The 21,318-nt window shown below is 40.9% G+C and overlaps 1 protein-coding gene across 2 annotated transcripts; it reads left to right on the top strand.

Moving 5' to 3' along the window:
- Positions 1 to 891: 891 nt before the first annotated feature.
- si:dkey-220o5.5 (actin filament-associated protein 1-like 2) lies at positions 892 to 19,624 on the top strand. 2 transcript variants are annotated; one of them, XM_065950825.1, is made up of 16 exons: positions 892 to 1,212; positions 8,551 to 8,685; positions 9,759 to 9,857; positions 10,123 to 10,172; positions 12,387 to 12,501; positions 12,596 to 12,816; positions 12,964 to 13,143; positions 13,618 to 13,704; positions 14,163 to 14,232; positions 14,667 to 14,908; positions 14,992 to 15,101; positions 15,463 to 15,580; positions 16,030 to 16,117; positions 17,129 to 17,292; positions 17,650 to 17,760; positions 18,336 to 19,624. In XM_065950825.1, the coding sequence occupies exons 1-16, from the start codon at positions 1,197 to 1,199 to the stop codon at positions 18,360 to 18,362; spliced, it is 1,833 nt and encodes a 610-aa protein (XP_065806897.1). In that variant the 5' UTR covers positions 892 to 1,196; the 3' UTR covers positions 18,363 to 19,624. The 2 variants fall into 2 exon arrangements, with proteins under 2 accessions (XP_065806897.1, XP_029135040.2); XM_029279207.2 differs by having other exon boundaries at positions 898 to 1,212; positions 9,780 to 9,857.
- Positions 19,625 to 21,318: the final 1,694 nt, after the last annotated feature.

Here is a 21,318-nt window from a genome sequence, read left to right on the forward strand (position 1 = left end):
TTTTTTATTTTTTTTAGCATCCTCCTCCATCATCAGCATCCCCTGATGATAAGAAATTAACTTAGCAGCTCTTAACCTATGAAACGATCAAGAACATTATTTTTTACTTAACATTGTTAAGTCATTACAGTCTTTACTTAACACCGCCCACCCAAAGGAGAATAAAGGGTGTATCGACCCGTTCTCTCCTCTCTCTCTTTCACCTCCTCCGTCTTCTCCCTGTCCCCCCTCTCGATTAGTGTGTCAGCCCGTCCTCTCTCTCCCTACCTCCTGTCGACCCGTCCTCTCCTCTCTCTCCTCCCTCCTGTCGACCTGTCCTCTCCTCTCTCTCCTCCCTCCTGTCGACCTGTCCTCTCCTCTCTCTCCCTCCCTCCTGTCGACCTGTCCTCTCCTCTCTCTCCCTCCCTCCTGTCGACCTGTCCTCTCCTCTCTCTCCTCCCTCCTGTCGACCCGTCCTCTCCTCTCTCTCCTCCCTCCTGTCGACCCGTCCTCTCCTCTCTCTCCCTCCCTCCTGTCGACCTGTCCTCTCCTCTCTCTCCTCCCTCCTGTCGACCTGTCCTCTCCTCTCCCTCCTCCCTCCTGTCGACCCGTCCTCTCCTCTCTCTCCTCCCTCCTGTCGGCCTGTCCTCTCCTCTCCCTCTCTCCTGTCGGCCCGTCCTCTCTCTCCCTACCTCCTGTCGACCCGTCCTCTCCTCTCTCTCCCTCCCTCCTGTCGGCCTGTCCTCTCCTCTCCCTCTCTCCTGTCGGCCCGTCCTCTCCTCTCTCTCCCTCCCTCCTGTCGGCCCGTCCTCTCTCTCTCCCTCCTGTCGGCTCGCCCTCTCTCTCTCTCCCTCCCTCCTGTCGGCTCGCCCTCTCTCTCTCTCCCTCCCTCCTGTCGGCCCGTCCTCTCTCTCTCCCTCCTGTCAGCTCGCCCTCTCTCTCTCTCCCTCCCTCCTGTCGGGCCGTCCTCTCCTCTCTCTCCTCCCACTTAATGAGTATGTTGGCCCGTCCTCTTCTCCTGTTTCGATGTCACTCAGAGTCAGGTCTTCAGGACTCAGCGGTGAGAGCTGAAACTTTTCCTACAGAGCAGAAAGAGAGCGATCACAGAGGAGGAAAACTTCTCTTTCTCTGTTTCTCTGTCAGAAGTTTGATGTTTTGGACTCTTCAGCAGAGACATGAGACTGCAGAGAAGAACCTGCTGAGACAGACGGACAGACATGGACAAACAGAAAGGTACCGTGCTCACTTTATTTCACACTTTATGTTCAGAAAATATTACAGATACAACAAAACAAGAATTCACATCACTGAGAAATCAAAGGACTGCAAGATTTCAGCGAGGTTTCACTAAAGCCATAAACCTTTAAGACTTTGACTATCACCTGAGGCGTCAAAAAGATGAATTATTTACATTTATTTAATGTCAAATTAAACTAGAATCTTAACATTTAAAATTAAACACCATTAAAAAATATTTAAAGAGCTGACATGCGAGTTCTGTGTGACTTTTTAACATTTTGAATATTTTCACAGAAGAAAAAAAACAAACAGATTTCACATAATTTTTGTAGGTGTTTTCTTTTGCTTCATCTTCACTTAATGCACTGTGTCTTTGTTTATCACCTAATTTTTGAATAAAAGGACTAAACGTCTACATTCATAAGAAGTATAAACCAGTAAAACAGAAGCTGAAACTGAAGGAAGTCTGTGAGCATCGACTGTTTCCTCTTCTAATCCTCATTTCACTGTTTGGTCTAATTTAGTCTCTTATTTATATTAAGTTTATAATGTCTGTATTTGTAAAGTATCACTGTTTCTGTATTTTCTTGAAGTCTAAAGATTGTGTTTTAATCCGTGGACAGGTTGCTAATAAGCCTCGGTTATAATCCTGTATGCATGACATCTATACTGTGTGTTTGACATATGAAGAAATGTTCACTGAATGTGTCCCTGTTAAATAAACGAATACATAAAATAAAGTCATAAATAAATATTACAGATGTTCACAACACATGATTGTGGGGACATCAGAAAGAGGTTAAAATAATTATAGTAACCTTATTTATGAAGCTTCATGAAGATGTATTAATGTGTGTGAATGGATTAGTTAATACTGACGGTCTCTTCACAAAGCAGCCTCTACCATCAGTATGTGATGTGTGTAGGTGTGACCTGCGGTGTAAAAGCGCTTTGAGGGGGGGCGCCGGTGGCCTTGTGGTTAGTGAGTAGATGGCAGAAAAAGCCAAAAATAAATCTTTACAAAAAAGCGCTTTGAGTAGTTAGAAACAGCGTAAAAAAGTAAAGTAAAGGGTAAAAACTAATTTTTTTCAAATAAGATGTTATTGTTTCATAATAAAGGACCTATCTTTATATCTAAACTAGTTCCAGCAAAACCTGTTGATGCCATGAGTTCTTCTTCTTTATCACATTGATGGTATGTAAACTTCGGCAGCCAAACATTCGGAAACACCCGTCTGTCTGACCTCCGTCCTCCGCCCCTCATCATCCTCATCCCCACTTCCTCCCTGCGCTGCCCTCAGGAGACACAGCTAATAGTCTGTTTGGATTCACACTGGCAATTTAGCATTTTTCTCCCCTTACATGCACCCTGGCCAACCGATGTCTCTAGTTTTAGTTGAATGACTTCACAAGTTAACCAAAAAGATTAAAAAAAACAGGGGCGTGACAAAACCAGTGCTGTGCTGAGCGAGGACACAAACACGTCAGTCAACCCTCCCTGACACTTTTACTATACAGTTTTATTTATTTTAAAAGTCACATATTCTCCTCCTCTTCAACCAGTTTAAATGAGTCTCAGAGCTCCCCAAAACATGTGTGTGAAGTTTCTTGTTCTTAAATCCACTGTGATCCTGTATTTGATCATGTCTATAAACCCCTCTATTTCAGCCCTGATCAAAACACGCTGTTTCTGTGTCTGTACCTTTAAATATGTAAATGAGCTGTGTCTGACCACACCCCCTCTCTGGAAGGGCTTGGGCGGCTCTGGCTTTCTCGCTCCATGTCCTATTGTTTACGGTGAGAAGGCAGACTCAGAGGGCAGAACAAACACCTAGCTGAGGGAGTGTCACACACCTGGGGGAGGGGCTACTGCCCTTTGTGATGTCATGAAGGGAAAATCTCCAAACGGCCTGTTTGAGCACACATTTTCTGTAAAGTGGAGCAGGCAGAAGACAAAGAGGATGGACTTTTCTCATAACTGGGGGGTTTGTAGACAGACTAGAGACACATATTAGTGTTTAAAAAAACATTTAGTCTAATATGTGACCTTTAATGTTTGGCTCTTTTGATATCTTTAACAATAAATAAATAAATCATATTTCTGTCTGGCCCTAACAGTTTTCATATCAACTGATCACAAGTCAGTGAAAGAATAAAAGAGCTCACAAAGGGACCTTTTTCTGTTTTCTTGTCTTTATGTTTTAGAGTAGCGACAACATGTAGGATTTTGATTTGATTTGTTTTAAGTCTCTTTAAGTTGTAAAACACACGGTGCTGTTATGCCTCCCTCACACACAACGTGCATCTGTTGACAAGCAGAGGAGCTGCACAGTGAGAAGTCAAAGAACCATGTCGACTGACAGGGTGCAGGAATATCACAGGATGTTGCGCAGATATGACACTGCTGGGGTCCCGTTGTACAGACTTCTTTTTGGTGTAACATGGAAACCTGAGGCATGACTTGGGTTAGACAACTTTCTGCAGCCGGTAAATCTGCTTAACATGAGACAACGATGACACCGATAATTTTTTTCAGTTGTTTGATTTTTTGATTTTAAGTTTATCAAATAGAAACAGCAAACATTAGTAAATGGGACAACAAACTAAAACCAGACAGAGACCAAAACACCAAACATGATTTGTCTCTCATTCAAACAGACGTCATACGCTGTGTGTGGGATGTGTTTTTCATTTTGTGTGTGTGTGTGTGTGTGTGTGTGTGTGTGTGTGTGTGTGTGTGTGTGTGGTCAGCAGCATCAAAACCAGAGACAGGAAGTAATGTTGATGTTCAGATAAGCTGCGTTCACTAACAAACTCTTTATATCTCTGTGCAGCAGCAGTCTTTGTGTTGTGATTTCTCTCCACAGACAGACCGACTGTCTGTGTTGTTGTTATTGTTGTTGTTGTTGTCGTTGTGTCGTGGGTGTGTGAGGTATGCACAGCTTGGTGTTTAAAACAGCAGCAGGCTAATAAGCAGAGCCGAAGGATCTTTTAAATCAGCAGAAAAGAGTTAATCTGAAACATTTAACCTCCGTCTCCCACTCAGCTCAGAGAGTGAATGGACGCACTCTGTGTGTGTGAATGAAGCTCGGACACAATCACCGTCTGTTCCTCTGCATATTTTACATTTTCACTCCTTCTGATGATAATTCAGACTGTTTGGAGATTATTTCCGTCAAACGTCAGTTTTTAAAAAGGAGAGAAAACAACAACAAAGTCAATTCATTTAAAGGGTTAAAAACATGTTGACAGTTAGACCTCTCAACCATCGTACCTGCTGATGTTCTCGGGGGTTTCAACCAAGCGGCAACCTCCGGGCTTGAAAAATGAAGCCAATGTGGAAGTGTAAAATCCTGCAAGTCACTTACACACCACAGCCGAAAAAACAGTTTTTACATGTTTACAGCCTGGTACAAAAAAAAAAAAAACTATTGTCTTCAAGGACACACACTGTACAGCGGCTCCGTTTTTATTTTAAAAACGATACGTGTTATTCATAGTTAGGCGTGCAGCTGACATGATTCACAGGTGGGCACGGTGTAACGGTTCATCAAGGGGCTTAAAACCCGCCTCAGCTCCAGCTCTCAGCCTGTCCCTTAGGTTGACTGAAAGTTAGGCTGAGACAGGATTTCCAACATGGCGGCTGCTGTCGATGAGCCTACAGAGCCGCCTGCAGGAACAGACGGGTGACGTCACTCAGGCTTCAAACATTAATATTTACAGTCTCTGGTTTCAACTTGGTCTTATTTCTATGTTTTATGTAATAAAATAGGATAGTGTTTGGAAAAAAAAACATGGAGAAGGTTGTATTTTTTAGAGGAAAGGTTCTAATAGTTCAAAAAATCTGGGGAATGGTTAGGTGGGCAATCATGCTTCAGCATTGAAGGGGGCAATATTCTAGTTCTACTCTTGGTATTAAGAGATCTATGAGCAGCCTATGAGGTCTAGTGATTGTTTAGGATGATCTCTTGGGGGATTCTAGTCAAGATTTGGGCGGGCCACTTTCAGGTCGTTCTTAAACTCCTTTTAAAGATTCTCGTGGTCATAAGGAATGTTTGTGGTGACGTTTGATTTCAACTCATGCTATTAGAAGTCCTTCTGGTCCTTTAAGATGTCTTAATGGTCATGAAAAAGGTTAGCTGTTGAGGTCCCTTAGTGTCCTTAAGAATGTTCAAGAAGTTCTGTAAAATGATCTAGTATTCACAAGGAAGGTAAAGGTGGTCTCTTTGGGTACAAAGCAGCTGCATTAGTCCTTTAATTGGTTCTATGAGACCTATAGGAGTTTAAATGCATTTGGGATGTTCTAGTCAAACTGAAAAAAGTTTTTAAGTCCGTACCGTAGGAAGTTCCTCCAAATTTTACAAGAATTTTAAAGGGTGTACTTTTGGCTCTTGTGGTCATTGAGGAGGTCACACAGTTTATGTGGTTCTTGTGGTCATTGAGGAGGTCATACAGTTTATGTGGTTCTTGTGGTCATTGAGGAGGTCATACAGTTTATGTGGTTCTTGTGGTCATTGAGGAGGTCATACAGTTTATGTGGTTCTTGTGGTCATTGAGGAGGTCATACAGTTTATGTGGTTCTTGTGGATGTTGAGGAGATTTTTAAGCGTTGGTTGTGGAGCAACCTGTTACAGCGCTTTCCTCACCAAACACACCAAACATTGAAAAATGCTCCATGCAGTCAGAGAACCCCTGACAAAGAGAGCTAAAGCTGTTATGGAGGCTCATGGTTGAAAAGTACCTTCTTATACACCGCTTCATTTTGAATTATACTTTCATCTGTCATCTATGTTGGGGATATTTCTATAAAAATAAAAAATGTACACGTATTTGAATGACTAAAACTTAGCACCAGGAGTCAAATTTAAATCTGTTAAATCATCAAATTAGGGTTTAAGGGTCAACCCTTAATTACACGATAATAGAGAACGATCTTTGGAGTTAGTTATTTTTTATTTTTAACTACATACCACTTCCTTTCTCACTTTCTCTACAGAGACCTTGAGTTTTTTAAGATGATGTAACATACACACTCTTTATTCTGTGTTAAACATTAGCAGCACTCTGCAGCTTATCAGTGTGTTTCCTGTCACATCACTTAACATGTGTGAAGGCCAGAACATCCCAATATTTGTGGAGGGGAAACTTTCACCTCAGCAGGTGCAGTCAGTTTGATGTTTGGATTTTTTCTATCACTTGTTTATGCCGTCATGAAGTCGAACCTTATGATTTAAACAGATAACAATTTAAAGATCATATATTATGTAAAACACACTTCACCATGTTTCTCTAACTCTAACATGTCTCTAGTCTGTCTACAAACCCCCAATGATGAGAAAAGTCCATCCTCTCCGTCTTTCCCCTGCTCCACTTTTTAGAAAATGTGTGCTCAAACAGGCCGTTTGGAGATTTTCCCTTCATGACATCACAAAGGGCAGTAGCCCCTCCCCCATGTGGGTGACACTCCCACAGCTAGGTGTTTGTTCTGCCCTCTGAGTCTGCCTTTTCACCGTAAACAATAGGACATGGAGCGAGAAAGCCAGAGCCACCCGAGCCCTTCCAGAGAGGGGGCGTGGTCAGACACAGCTCATTTACATATTTAAAACTACAGACACAGAAACAGCGTGTTCTGAGCATGCTAACAGTTTACTAACAACGGGCGGAAGATGCTAGGAGAGTCCAATTTTCTCAAAATTATTCTGAAGCCTGTCAGTCAACTCCTGTCTTTGTCGCCTTCACCACCCTTTACCTGTCAACAAATGCACGTTGCCTAAGAGGGGGAGGCGTAACAGCACTGTCTGTGTTTCACAACAGTGCAGTTACACTCAGAGACCTTTGGTGGGCGCCAAAATGCATCTAACCAAATTCCTACATATTGTTACTTTAAAGTACAAATTTGTCACCCAGAAGTGTTTCAACAACAACAACATTTATATATTTCTCTAATTTTCAAACCCTATCATACAATAAAATGTGTAAACAGACCCACTTATAGATAAAAATATTAACATACATGTGAACTTAAAGTCAGAAAAGGCCTGTCCAAATGGCCTATGGATAATGTTCATAACAAATATGACGTAGCAGAACTATGGTAGTAACTGTCTAACAGGAACCACATGAAGTGAAAATAGTATTTAAGGTAAATAACATGTAAAGAGGGAGGCCTCTCCCATAACTGTGTTTAATGATTTCAGCCCTTCACTCTCCTGCAGACTCAACACAAAGTCGCCGTTCATTCACTGAACCGAGACACAAAAGCTTCATTCATAACTCAACACTGACTTCATGACAACGTCCGTGTTTTATCAACCTGCTGACGACAAAACGAACCCTGCTCGGTTTCTGTTTTACTCTCAACAAACTCACAGAACAAAAGACGAGGAAACAGAATAAAGATTTTCACTTTTTAATGTTTTACAAGAAGCAAAGATTATGTAACAAAAAGAAAACATATAAAGAAAGTAGGACTTGATTAAAGACAGGGTTGGTAGTTTCCTCCAGATCCACTTTTTAAGATTCTGGTTGAAATTGTCTTTAGGTCCTGACAGAAATTAATAACTCATGTTCTCTGAAGAAAACCCGTCATCTGTAGCAGTTTGTAAGCCTGTGAAAACTTCAACCAATGTCTGCCACGAGGTACCAATCTGATGAACCAATCACGCCTCCCTGTCTCCCTGCTCGTTCTAAAATCATGCTAGTTTTTTTTTTTTAATTACCAACCCTGCCTTTAAATACAACTTTTCAAAATGTTGTCAGTAAACCTTCTAACATTTGGCATATTAGCATATAAACATCCTTAGGTTGTGTACATCGGAACTCTAGCATGTTGACATCTTAAAGGGATAGTCAGCTTGGCCCCTTTACTGAGAATAGCATTATTACAATATTTCTACTAATCTGTTCAATTCTATTAATTTTTGTCTCTTTTTCATGAACGTTGAGCTGTTTTCATTCCACTGTCGTTATTTCTGTTTATTTAGTTTTGAAGATGTGTTTTGTGAAATGTCACTGTATTAATGCTTTGCACTAATTAAAGAGAAAGCTGCCATGTGGTGGCTCACCTTGTGCCTGTGTGAGAAGGGACAATGAGGGTCTTTCATAAAGACAGATAGTGAGAGTGTAATCAAACATGACTCATCGTTCTGCTGCTCCGTCAACAGTTGGGTCAACCATGACTCATTAGAACGAGATAAACTCTGTCACAGTAAAACTGAGGAGTCCAGCTGTTCACCTGTCTGTCTGTCTGCCTGTCTGTCTGTTCACCTGTCTGTCTGTCTGTCTGTCTGTCTGTTCACCTGTCTGTCTGTCTGTCTGTCTGTCTGTCTTTAGTTCTGGCTAAGCTGATCTGGGACTTGCAGTCGTTCCTGTCTGTTCTGGACTCAGAGAACTTGAGTTATATCGCTCAGGCTCAGAAGAAATCCATCTCAGAGCTGCTGTCCAAACTGCAAACAAACGACACTCCTGGTAAGAATCATATTCATTTTATGAACAATAAACCCAGGAGTGACTGGTGCATCGTTCTCCATGGTGGGCACAACTTCTCATAGACAGACCAGGATGCATAGTTTAGTTTGTTAGCTTGATCCTAAAACATACTGGAAAATACCATTAACTGGCTAACAGAATTAGTATCAAGATAAGTTTAACGATCTCTTTGACTTAATATACTCAACAAACAACACCGTATGCACTCACATTCTCAGGCTTATGTTTCCTAATATATGTAAAGACAGAATTAAAATACTGCTGACTCATGCTGGTCTGCTGCTCTGATCCAGTGACGCTGCATGACTCGCTCTTTATGTCTCGCTCTCTGCGGCCTCCTTGGGTGGTGGTGTGTAATGGGTTCATTGACACATTTTTTCCTGAGCTCCTCGTTCCTCTTATATCTTGTATATCTGTGTTGAAGAGGATTCTAGTGCCCAAGAACAGAAACACGTCAACAATCAGTAATTTTGGACACATAGAGCGTTTAAATTATTTTTTGCAGATTTGACATTTTACTCAATTACTATATAATATAAACTTTGCCCTTTTAAAATTGTATTTTTTTCAGTTTTTACAGCCTTTATTAAAAACTAATTAAAATAAAAATCATATTTAGTATTCTCCTAGAGCGGAGTGAGGTGCCCTAGTGCCCCCTGTTGACCAGTCGCCACTTTGTGATTCTGATCTTCTGATTTTACGATTTTACTTCTCTTACAAAAGATAAAAGTCCCACAACTTCTGCTTTTATTACGAGTGAAAAAAGCTTGTTTTTTTGTGCTTACTAATAGCTGATGTTGGATCAGTCAGTTGAAGAGTAATCACTGAAAGAAACTCAAATCTCAGTTGTAGTTTTAATGCCACCTTACAGATGGAAGAAGTTGAAATGTCGGTTTATGTAAGAAATGAAAGCAAAGAAGGCGACCAAAAAAGATTCTCAGACAAATGTTTGGTCGGAGATTAAACTTTAAACCAACTGCTGGATCAGTCTGAATCACTGAAACGAGATGGATCTGTTAACTTCCTGTTATAACATTTACTGACACACACAGATGTGTTCGGTGTGTTTCTAGTGGAAGATGCCGAGTACATGATCATGAGCTGTCCATCATCGTCTCCTAGCAACGAGCTGACAGACACACCTGGCACAGGTAACACTGAGCTTTTTATTTAGATCTGCTTCACGTGCACATCCTCATATGATAACTGTAACATGCTTAAATTCACAGCGACAGCATGAAAAATGTTTTAGCACGTTTACAAGATGAGTTGCTTCCATGGACCCGCTTATGATCTTCTCAGACTTTACGAATATTTTTGCGTCATCTGAAGAAATGACTGATGTTGTAAATGTCTTTAAAAGGACACATGATGTTATATTAAATGTAAATGAATCTGATTTGTTTGTTTGTCCAGAGGGAGTCGGGTCGTCTGAGCTCGACTCGCCTGTGTGGCTGAGAAACTCGGTGAGTCAAAACACACATCAGACATTTGTTACCCAGCGCATGTTGATACCATGAGCCCTTTTTATAGTGCAATACCACAACAGTGCCCAAAAGAAGCTCCGTCATTATTACGCCTAAAGACATTCATTTAGATTCTGCAACGGTGTACCATTGGTGTCCCAGTCTGTGAGCACGTCACAGCAGGAGCTCCACATACACAGGGGCATAGAGGTTATGTTGCATGACCCATGTACGGAGACTATAGTCCTTGTTACCACGATCACCGTGGGTTCAAATCCCACCTCAATCCTTTGCTGCTTGTTGTCCTCCACTCTCTCCGCCCAATGTTTCCTGTCTCTCTTCAGCTGTCCTATCCAATAAAGGGAAAAAATGACCCAAAAATATAACTTCAGAAGAAAAGAAAAGACATACATACACAGTGCTGTGCTCCCCCGCTGGCTCGCCCCTGAAGGTGAATGCCGATCTGTCATTCTCCTTGTGGAGAGAGGTTGGCCGACACTGTCTATACCTTTATGGATTAATATTATTAAAATATGTGAGTTGTGCAAAAATGTACCCCTTGTACCGTTGCCACAAATATAGAAATGAGACAAAAACCTGTTTCGCCCCAGGCTGTAAAAATCTTTATTTCTGCTGTAAAAATTGGACATTTTAATATGGGACCCTATGGTGATTGACTCACTTTGGAGCCAGCCTCAGGTGGACACCTGAGGTACTGCAGTTTTTTGCACTTGCCAAATAGACTTTATTTTGTAACACCAGAGTAAGCTGCTTGGTTCGGACACATTCGTATTTTAACTTTAACTGAGGATCTGAACACGTTCTCCGTCATAGCAGAGGAGCATCCTTTACCGCAAAATGAAAAACACATGAAACGTGGTCAGTTTAGACTTTCTCTGATTCGGAGTCCTCTTGTTTTTTAAACTCCCCTGCACTTTCTGACCTCCTGCTGGTTTCCCTCGAGGTTAAAGAAAAGTGGTCGGGAAAGAAAAAAGAGCTTTTTTAAGATAACAGGAGGAGGAGGTTTGTGATGTGGGTCAGTAATGACAGACTGCAGTCCTCCGGAGGTTTGGGAGGAGACGGCAGGGTTACTGCGCGTGTGCGTGCATGTGGATGTGTGTGTGTGTGTGTGTGTGTGTGTGTGTGTGTTTGTGCTGGAGGGAGTGACAGGATATTCTGTGTTTATATATGAGGCCATCTCTCCTCTATCCGTCGTCCTATTGGCTGAGAGCTCTGCAGAGAGAGGAAGTGGTCACTGATGGCGGCTGATTAGCATCTGGCCTACGTGATGGATGGACAAACACACACAAACACACACACTCACAAACACACACATTGACCTGGGCTCATGGGAAATCATATGAAACTAATTTAAAAACATGTTGTGTTCACTGGCAGCTCATGTTTAGTTCAGCATCGTGACAGTGAGTGTGTAAGAAAGTGTTGAATGTCCTGCTTGATTAGTTAAGGTTTTGCTGACTTTTTCAATATAAAACCATGTTTCTAAAACAATTTATTATTAAGTTTAATTATTTAACTGTACTGTTGTGGTCAGAGAAAGGTCTTAACCTTAGTTATTGCTCGCTGGTCCTGCAGATTCAGCTATTCAAAGTTTTCTTTTTGTCAGGTGTAGAGGCTGCTGTTAATGTTGAGCTAAAGTGAAAACAAAGATTCCTTCAAATGAAAAAAGGATACCGAGGCCTGAACTACAAAGTCAGTTCACCATACCCAGGGTATCTTTAAGTTATCTTGCTTAATTAACCCTGACAGATGAGATCACGCTTAGCGGACAGACAAAGCTGCCTATCAACTCGATAAGGAAAACCAGAGCTTCTGAGTGTGTTCACATAGAAAGGGAGCAGAGTTAAGCCTGGGCTGATTACAGAAAAGCAGTGGTGGAACTTTAGCTCTCACTGAATCGTTTAAGAATTTAAGTGCTCACACTGGAAGAGCCGAATGTCGAGCACGACCTGAGAGCTCACACTGTGAAGCTAAAGAAAATAGTCAAAAGAAAAGTCCGTCAAACAGAGGACGAGTCAGAACTATGTGTATTTCAGTTGTGTCTTAGAAACAGGAGTCGCTCTCTCTCACACACAATCTGCCTCACCAACAAACACAAGACGAGAGGCTAAAGATCTGCCTCTGACATCAGTCCACCTGACCAGTTTGTTTATGCATGATGATGACCACTTCCTGTTTCCTGTGTGATGTCAGATTCAGGGTCCTGTGGTGCCGCCTCTCCCTCCAGGAGGCCTGGGTGGTGATGATGATGAAGATACATACGAGGAGGCAGCACCTTACATAGCTGACACAACCACCTCTAACACGGGTACCTACACACACACACACACACACACACACACACACACACACAGTAAACATTGATAACAGAAACATTGATAATGTGTTCTTCCCTCCCTCAGAGAAGGCGGAGTCAGACAGCAGTCACTACGAGTCGTACGGGGAGGAAGATGACGATGACGAGGAGCCTGTGAAGGACAGAGCTCACTACCTCCGATGGAGTGCCTCGCAGCCCTGCCTAAGGCCCATCCCCGAGTCCCGCCTCTGTGGTTATCTGTGGAGGAGGAAGTGGCTCGGACAATGGACCAAACAGCTGTTCATCATCAGGAACGACGTGCTGCTGGTAAGAAGAGCAACTCTGATGTTCTACTACAGCTGTTCAGACAAACAGAGAGATCGACACTAATATATGTGTGTGTGTGTGTGTGTGTGTGTGTGTGTGTGTGTGTGTGTGTGTGTGTGTGTGTGTCTGTGTGTGTGTGTGTCTCAGTGTTATAAGTGTGCTCAGGACCTGCTGCCTCAGATGGAGTTGAGCTTGCGCGGTTGTCAGCTCGCCTACAAGTCAAAGAGCAACAGGAAGATCCAGCACCAGCTCAAACTGGTTCTACTGGGATCTGAGTCTCTGGTGCTGGGATACAGCAGCTTCCAGCAGGCCGACGAGTGGAAGAGGGTCAGAAACACACGACACAGACAACAACACACACTTCACACATCACTGACAAACTGAACGAGGGATGAGATCTCGTTCATTCTGCTTTACATTTCTGAAGTAGTTTTGTGTGTTTGTGCTGACGTAAAGGACGACAGTTCTTCCTCTAGCATTGAGTCACATTAGATTGTAAAGCTGTTTTAGGACTGCCAATTTTTGCAAGTACCACTTTGTGTATATGTGGATTATAAGCAAGAGAAGTGGAGCCTATTTTCTATCTGTAGTTTAACCAAAACTGTTGTTATTGTTACAGTGGAAATAAATTAGTCCACTATTTCAACATTAAATAAGGAGACAAAGTGCGACTCACACAGGATGTCCTTGCTGATACGGGATGGTTGGCAACCCTAAAGTATTTCTAATGAAGTAGCAGCTGAGTGTGTGTTAGTCAGTCTTTTTATATCAGGTGTGTTGTATGTGTTGTTATTTGTGCAGGTGATGGAGGAGGTGAGTGTCGGATGTGAAGCTAAGTCTCAGAGCTGCTCGTCTCTGAACAAATCAGACCAGATGCTGTCCTGCAGGGTGAGACACACACACACACACACACACACACACACACACACTTCACACTCTGGTAAAAATACTGTATAGTCACGTCCAAAACCAGAAATAAAGACGGCAAAAATGTCAAATCCTCAAGATGTTATCTGATTTCCCCAGACTTTACGTTTTATATTATTTCCAACCCTAAACCTAAATTTGTGAGGATTCTTGTCATCATTCATTAAAGACCAACAATAAATAAAAACCCAGATGTTCATGAATATATAAAAACCTTCAAAAAATTTCACAATATGTTGTCATTTCAGCACAAACATGCTGGCTAGGTTGAGCTGTTGTATTTAAAACCAGCATGGAATACATATTTTACCTTCAAATTAGATTCATTGATTCTTTAATAACTAATCATACTTATATTGAAAATGTAGTTAATTTGTAATTGAAAAGGTAAACTCTGTCTGCGTTTTGTGTGTCTTCAGTCCAGTACAGTCCTGTCTGACTCTGAGGAGGAGAAACATTCAGCCCACTGCAGCCTCAACACAAACAAAGGTATGAAAATTCAAGTCAAATTTTACCAACTGCAGGTACATTTTCTTCTGGAGAAAGACAGCCCTATGTTTCATCAGAAAAAATCCCTTCAGACTCCATTCAGAAAATAAGCATTTTATAAGTTGTTTCATCGTCCCATCTTGCAAGTCATTTTGGCAATCTTTGGGCCCTACAGCTGCAGTTCAGTCAGAGCGGAATCTGTTTATTTTAGATCTATACTGCAGTAGTAAGCCATATTCATTCTGCCAGTATGGAGACAGATGGACAGATGCTGGGGTCCATCAGAGAAATCCTGGTTTTATTTAATTATTACAAACATTACGGTCAAACAGCTTAAAGCTCCTTTCATTTTGCACTTGTTAAATGTCTTTATGTAAGACAGGACAGATAGCGCCCTCAGTAACCTCATAGTCCTGTCTGTGTTTGATTGACAGGTTTCCTGAGCGTGCTGATGAACTGTCAGTGGCAGAGTTTACGGTGTCAAGTGGAGGCCGGTCTCCTCAACATGTTCGGACAGGAAGAGGAGGACGAGGAGGAGGGAGGGGAGCTGGAGAGTAAGCGGTCACCTCAGTACACCGTCCAGCTGAGAGGGTGTGAGGTCAAACCTGGACCAGACACTGATTACTCCTACAGGATCACACTGAGCATGCTCGGTGACCAGGTGGCTGTGCTGGAGGTGAGATAATGCAGCAGGAACCAGAAAACGTTTATTTTTATTTCAGTCTTTGTCACATTTTCATGTTTCCATCCTTCTCTCAGGTAAGTAGTTTAGAAGAAAAGGAGCGCTGGTTAAAGCTTCTGCAGGACGGAGCTGGCAATCACAGTCACCATGACAACAACCCAAAGGAATACACAGGTGGATCTCTCAGGTAAGAGACTCTTTCAATACATCGATCAACATGGTCCTCCAGTTGATGCATATTGTTTGAATGTAACAATTTTAGATGATATTTACACACAAATTCAAACAGAAAAACAGAACTGGAATTCAACCAGGTGTTTTTATCGAAGTAAACATTTCAATACAAGTTTGAGGAATTTAGACTGTGCCACTTCCTGCTTTTAAACAACTGTTTTGGAGGGAAATGTTGTTGTCTTAGAGGAATTTGAATCATTTATAAAATTTGAAAGAGCAGTGGGCCGAGAATAGAACTCTGAGGTACACCAAATGCGATTGTACTGTTTCTTCTTCTTTTTCTTATGTGGTCTTTTTCTCATTTCACTCCTCAGTGGCTTGCAGATTCGAAGGTTTCCCGCCTCAAACACCTACATGGACGACCCTTTCCGTCTGAGCGGAGAAGGCCAAGGCCAGCCCATCTACTCCAACACCTCCATCCTGGAGCACATGGTACATCCACAGAGCAATTCATGGGCTCAAAAATACTATTTAGTTAAAGAAATTCTCAAGAGCATGATTTTAAAAAGCGTTATCATGGGGTAGAAATACTCTCACCCATAAAGTAATGGTTCCTCTTAGCATTTGCATGATTGCAACTCTGCCTGACTCCAGTTTAAATCCCCTTCAATATCAGATACTCAGAGACAGAAAAAAACAGCTCTTAGTGACACACCATGTGACAGGTAAAATTTGCTTTATGCAGAAGAACTTTAATCCACAATAATGAGGTTTGAGTCCTATATATAAACTCTTAATTTTTACCCTGAGTATGATGTATTTCCTTAATCCTAACCTTGTAAGAGACCCTACTCAGTGGAGGGCAATAAATTGAATAACAATCAGAGTAACAATTGGTTGAAAAGTTATTTTGAACATAAAGTGTTGTATTTGTATTTCAGATGAGCAGCTCTCAGGACTCTGTTCACTGCAGCTCGGTGTCCTCCAGAGACTCAATGACCTACAGCAACACCGTCTTCGCAACACAAAGTGAGTCTTTATTTCATATATAAACTCTTTATACAACATTCACATTTTTTAAGGGCCATAATGTTACTATTTGCTCAATAATTGACCCTTTGTCAAGCCCTGCCCTCACCAGGAAGTAACTGTCAATCCCTGCCCTCCTTAGTTACTGTTACTAGGTTAGAATGCTACGGATCCATACAGGAAAAAACTCCCGGATTAGGGTCTTAAGTCACTCTAGCAGCCACCTCAAGCAGCTTTTAACCATGTTGTGGTAACAAATTAAAGGTCACAATTTCGCCGTAATGCATTAATAAGTCTTGGCCCTGGTGAAGGTTTGTCTAACCGGAAGTAGCAACGTTTACTATGAGAAAGGGCTCTCTGATTGGTGAGTCAGCGGTCCAATCAGAGAGCCAACAAAGGGTCAATAAACAATTTGCACTGGAGTAGTTGGAATTAGTGCCGGAACAAAAATAATCATCTGATTCAAGCTGAATGCTAAAAATGTCCTAGTTTGTGCCTTTACAATGTGAGGATTTAATTTTTAATCCAGGTTTTATGCAGTTTGAAATGAATATCTTTGGCTTTTAGACAGTTAAGGATCTTCCTTTATTGGGGCTCTATGTACCGCTAAGAGAGGCCAGTTGGCACGGGTTGGCGCTGTACTGCTCATAGATTTAAAGCTAATGTTGCTAACAAAACCTGAATCAGGATATTTCACAGCCCGAATCTCCTGCTATGATCTCTGGTCAGATTGTTGTCGGGCACATCTGGAAAATCAGATAATGTGAGGGATATATTTTACAATTCTGTGACATTTTCTAAACAGAAAACTAATGGATTAAACGAGAGAAGAACCCGAACCTAATAGATCACAAAAATGACAATATTTAGCTAAATATAGCCTACGTGAATTGGAAAAGGAAAACATAGACTCTAAGAACGTTATTTACTAGAGTTTCTGTTAAATATGTTGAATTATTTTACAAAAAGTGACGAGTAAAGACCGTTAATGTGTGTGTGTGTGTGTTTCAGGCAGGAAGTCGGCGGACTTTGAGCGGGCCGTTCAGAAGCTGGAGCTGACGGGGAAGAGGTCGGTGCAGCTGAGGGCGGGGTCAGAGACCAACCTGGCATCTGTCGGGAAGCAGAACAAACGCACGTTCAGACAGTCGCTGGCCGTCTGCACTGAGCGCGCTCAGGTAAAGAAACAGTGACAGGATCGGCTTCTTGTTCGTTAAAAGAAATTTTACAAACAAACAAAAAATCGATCCAAAGAGACGATATATTCAGTTCAGTTATTGTAACTTTTATTACTTTTCAAACTTTCTGCATTTTCAACAATGTTTTAAACATCAAGGAGTTATGAATTCTTACTTCCTTCATCACCAGCACATGGAAACCAGACAACAGAATGATGACTTTTAGTGCATTGACTATTTTTAAAGAAATGGAAGAGGAGATACCCGAGCATCAATTCCACTGAATTATAACTGGTTTGACTGCTAACTGGTTTGACTGGTATCTGCTCTAACCTCTGCTTGTTTTTGCTGGTCCAGGCTGGTTTCCTGAATCCTCTGCTGAGACGGACGGCCTCGGCTAAAAACTCTCTGAAGCGAGCTCCTTCAGCGCTGTTCATCGAACACGGGAAGGTTTTCCAGAGACGGAAGGTCAGACTCAAGAAAACAGATCTGTCTGCTGCTGATCGATGTTTCTCTTTAGAGTCTTTTCAATGTCACATAAACTTCAGTGTTTTTTAGTCTTTAAACCTGGAGATAGAGAGTCCACCAATCCCAGCGAGCATTGGTCCATTGTAAAGACATCTAAAACAGTGGTTCCCAATTGGTGGGTCGAGGTCCAAAAGTGGGTCACGGCGGCATTTTCAGCGGGTCGCGAATATGTGCCAAAACATTGTGTCAAAAAAGTCTGATCCGTATCTTTGTTCGCTCATATGTTTTTTTACCATCTGAGGTCCAAACTTCACAATTCTCCATTAAATAAATGTGATTGGTTCGAAAGACATCAGAAATTTACGTCACGATTTTGATGTTCAATGTTCAATGTCCTCTACTTTATGGTCAAAAGACTCCACAGTGATAGAAGCAAAGAGAAAGATTTTAAAGAAGTTAGTGAACATATTTTCTAACAGAAAGAGCTGCATGTAAAGACAATGTGTAGAAGCTTCAATCTCAGTTTTATGTTTCTCAGTTTTATCCAGTTAACTCTTCTGTTTCTGTTTTCTCAGGAGTGGGAAACCAAAGCTGCTGCTTGACGTCGTTGTCCGTGTGATCATCACATCAAGTGAAGAGCCTCCAAAGAACACAAAGTGCATTTCATTTCAAGCGACAAACTCTGAGTTGTTGTTTCTAACATAATGTCAGTGTTTGCCTCTCTGACTGCTGAAGACTTTAACAGTCTGTGGTTCTAATATAACATTAGTTTGGCCTTTATCCTCCTGATACTCGCTGTGTGATAAACCTGGAAGACAACGTCTGCTTTGCATTAAGGGGAGTTAAGTTATGTTTTTGTTGGTTTCTTTGATTGCAAGCGAGCACTGAAAAGAAGATTTTTCTTCTTGCTGTAGCAACAACATGTCAATCACAGGAGGCCCCGCCCTAAAAGTGATCCCTGCTTTATCGGGCTCGCCCCCTGCAGGTCGGTAGAAAGAACTTTCCTGCCCTGGTACATGTACTTCCTATTTAAACTCTATGACACCTGTCAGGTATAATCAAAACAACATGCAGTTATGTTCAGACTTCTCTCTACAAAGTTCAAACATAAAAACACTCTAACATTCACTTTTAACCACTTATTTGTGTTTTTCTGTTCAATTCAAGGCTTTAATATTCTGTTTTTCTATATAAGAATTATCACTGTAATTAATTGGTGCTTAAGAATCAAGTGAACTTCCTGCTTTTCAGCCAATCAGAGAAGAGTGTCTGTGAAGCAGGAGTCTGCGCAGGGTAAAAATATGTGATAAGGACATTTTGTATTTTATTCCCAGTGTGATTCTCAGAGATTGTGATCAGGATTTTCTAAATTATGTTAAATTGTGACGTTTATCAGTCAGGTAGCACATGTTTTTAGTTCTGTTTTCTTTAATCCGATGTTATTTCTTCAGTGTAATTTATGATGTTATCTCCAGCGGTGGAAGAAGTGAGCAGATACTAAACTTTGGTATGAGTATGACAACTACACTGTGAATATTCTGCAAGTCTAAAGTCCTGCATCCAAAGCCATGGAGATGTTACTGATCACAGTTTGAAGTTGTCTAAACTTATGTGAAGTCTGAATCACTTCAATTTGTGTTTAATGGCAGTAATGGAGTCGATGTTCTTAGCTACAGTCCACTTCTTGTTATAACTGAATACATCTGTGTATATATATTGATCAACACAATTTAATTATCAGTCACTTGTTTGTTTTCTTTTTATATTTACTGGATTTTCTTTATAATCTCAGGAAAAAAACAGTTTCTTTGTTGATGTTTGACACTAAAATGTAAAATATTAAAAGCATGAATTTTACATCTCAGTTTGTTCTTTTATGAGTAAAAGTTTCACACATTGACGTGGTTACAAAAGCATCATCAGAGACATGTGTGAGAAATGTGACACAGAGTAGAAATACTCAGTGACACGTTTAGGTCCTGCGTTTAAAACTGAAAGTACAAGAGTGATGTCATCAGACTCGTCTTAGTGTACCAGAATTACTCATCAGACTTAATGACTTATCAACAGGAATGTCTAATTAGTTGTGCCATTGACCAATCAATGTTAAAACAATTATAAAATATAATATAATATAATAATAAGTATAATCATTATTTTAACTTCTCATGATACACTGACAATTTCATATTTTTTATTTTTATTACCGTTACCTTGTAAATGTGACAAACAAAACAATATTGGACACAATTCAACACTGAAACGACATTAAATTTGTCAGCCAGCTCAGCAATTAGCCAGCCAATCAACACAGAATGATGCCACATTTAGCTGGAAACGATCCACAGGTAACAGGAACGTTTTTTGTTTCCGTTTTCAAATAAGTTCTGCGTTCAGATGACAGCGTTTTGATACGGTTGAATAAACATATCTGAAAAAACAACTAAAAACGTTGCAGTATACATGCTAGGCCAGTTGTCACATTTGGTGGTGTAATATACATATATACCTGATACAGTTTGGAAATACATGTAGTCAAAAAAATGACTTCTTCAGCTCTGGAACTCTCTGCTACCTGACATTCGCAACATTGACTCTCTCCCCATCTTCAAATCCAGACTCAAAACCCATCTGTTCAAGATCTCCTGCTCACTCTGACATTTTAACTGCAATTACACTGTCCTACATTTCTTTTCTTTTATTGTATGCTGTTTTTATCAGTCATTGTTTTTTAAATGTTGATTGTTGTACAGTGTCCTTGTGTGACTTGAAAGGCGCTTATAAATACAATTTATTGTTATTATTATTATTATTATTATTATTATTATTATTATTATTATTATTATTATTATTATTATTATTTTATTTCAACAGAATGGAACTGAAATTAACCCTTAACAAAAAAGTAAATCACTTTCAGGTGTTTTATGTGAGCACAGGAGAAGAGAGCACTAAAGTATTTAGGGTTTGACATTGATTCAAAGGTACCTGAAAACACAAGTGTGCACACCAACCCTCTCCCTGACTAATTCCCCCCAAACAATTTAATCATAATAATGTGTGAGAGTTTAGCGTCAACAGAGCCCGTTTTCACCTTTCATTGATTTCCCCACTGGATTGTTGATGGACGGCTTGCCTCCCCCCACCCCCTTGCTCCCTATCCCTCTTCTTGCATCTTATCCCATCTCTCCCCCTATCCCCTTCCAAGCCCGGTGCAGTCTAGGCCTGTGAAGGCTGTTTCATCATGAGCCGGGGATCCGGCCGAAGATTTCTGCCTTTTAATAAGGCAGTTTTTTCTTACCACTGTAACTTTTGCTGCTTTGCTAAAAGTGCTCATGATGGATAGGCTGGATCTTTGTAATATAACAATGAGTAAGGTCTTTTACCTGCTTTTTGTAATATAACAATGAGTAAGGTCTTTTACCTGCTTTTTGTAACATAACAATGAGTAAGGTCTTTTACCTGCTTTTTGTAACATAACAATGAGTAAGGTCTTTTACCTGCTTTTTGTAACATAACAATGAGTAAGGTCTTTTACCTGCTTTTTGTAATGTTAAC

This window comes from Labrus bergylta, chromosome 2 (assembly GCF_963930695.1).
Source record: "Labrus bergylta chromosome 2, fLabBer1.1, whole genome shotgun sequence".
Taxonomy (NCBI): domain Eukaryota; kingdom Metazoa; phylum Chordata; class Actinopteri; order Labriformes; family Labridae; genus Labrus; species Labrus bergylta.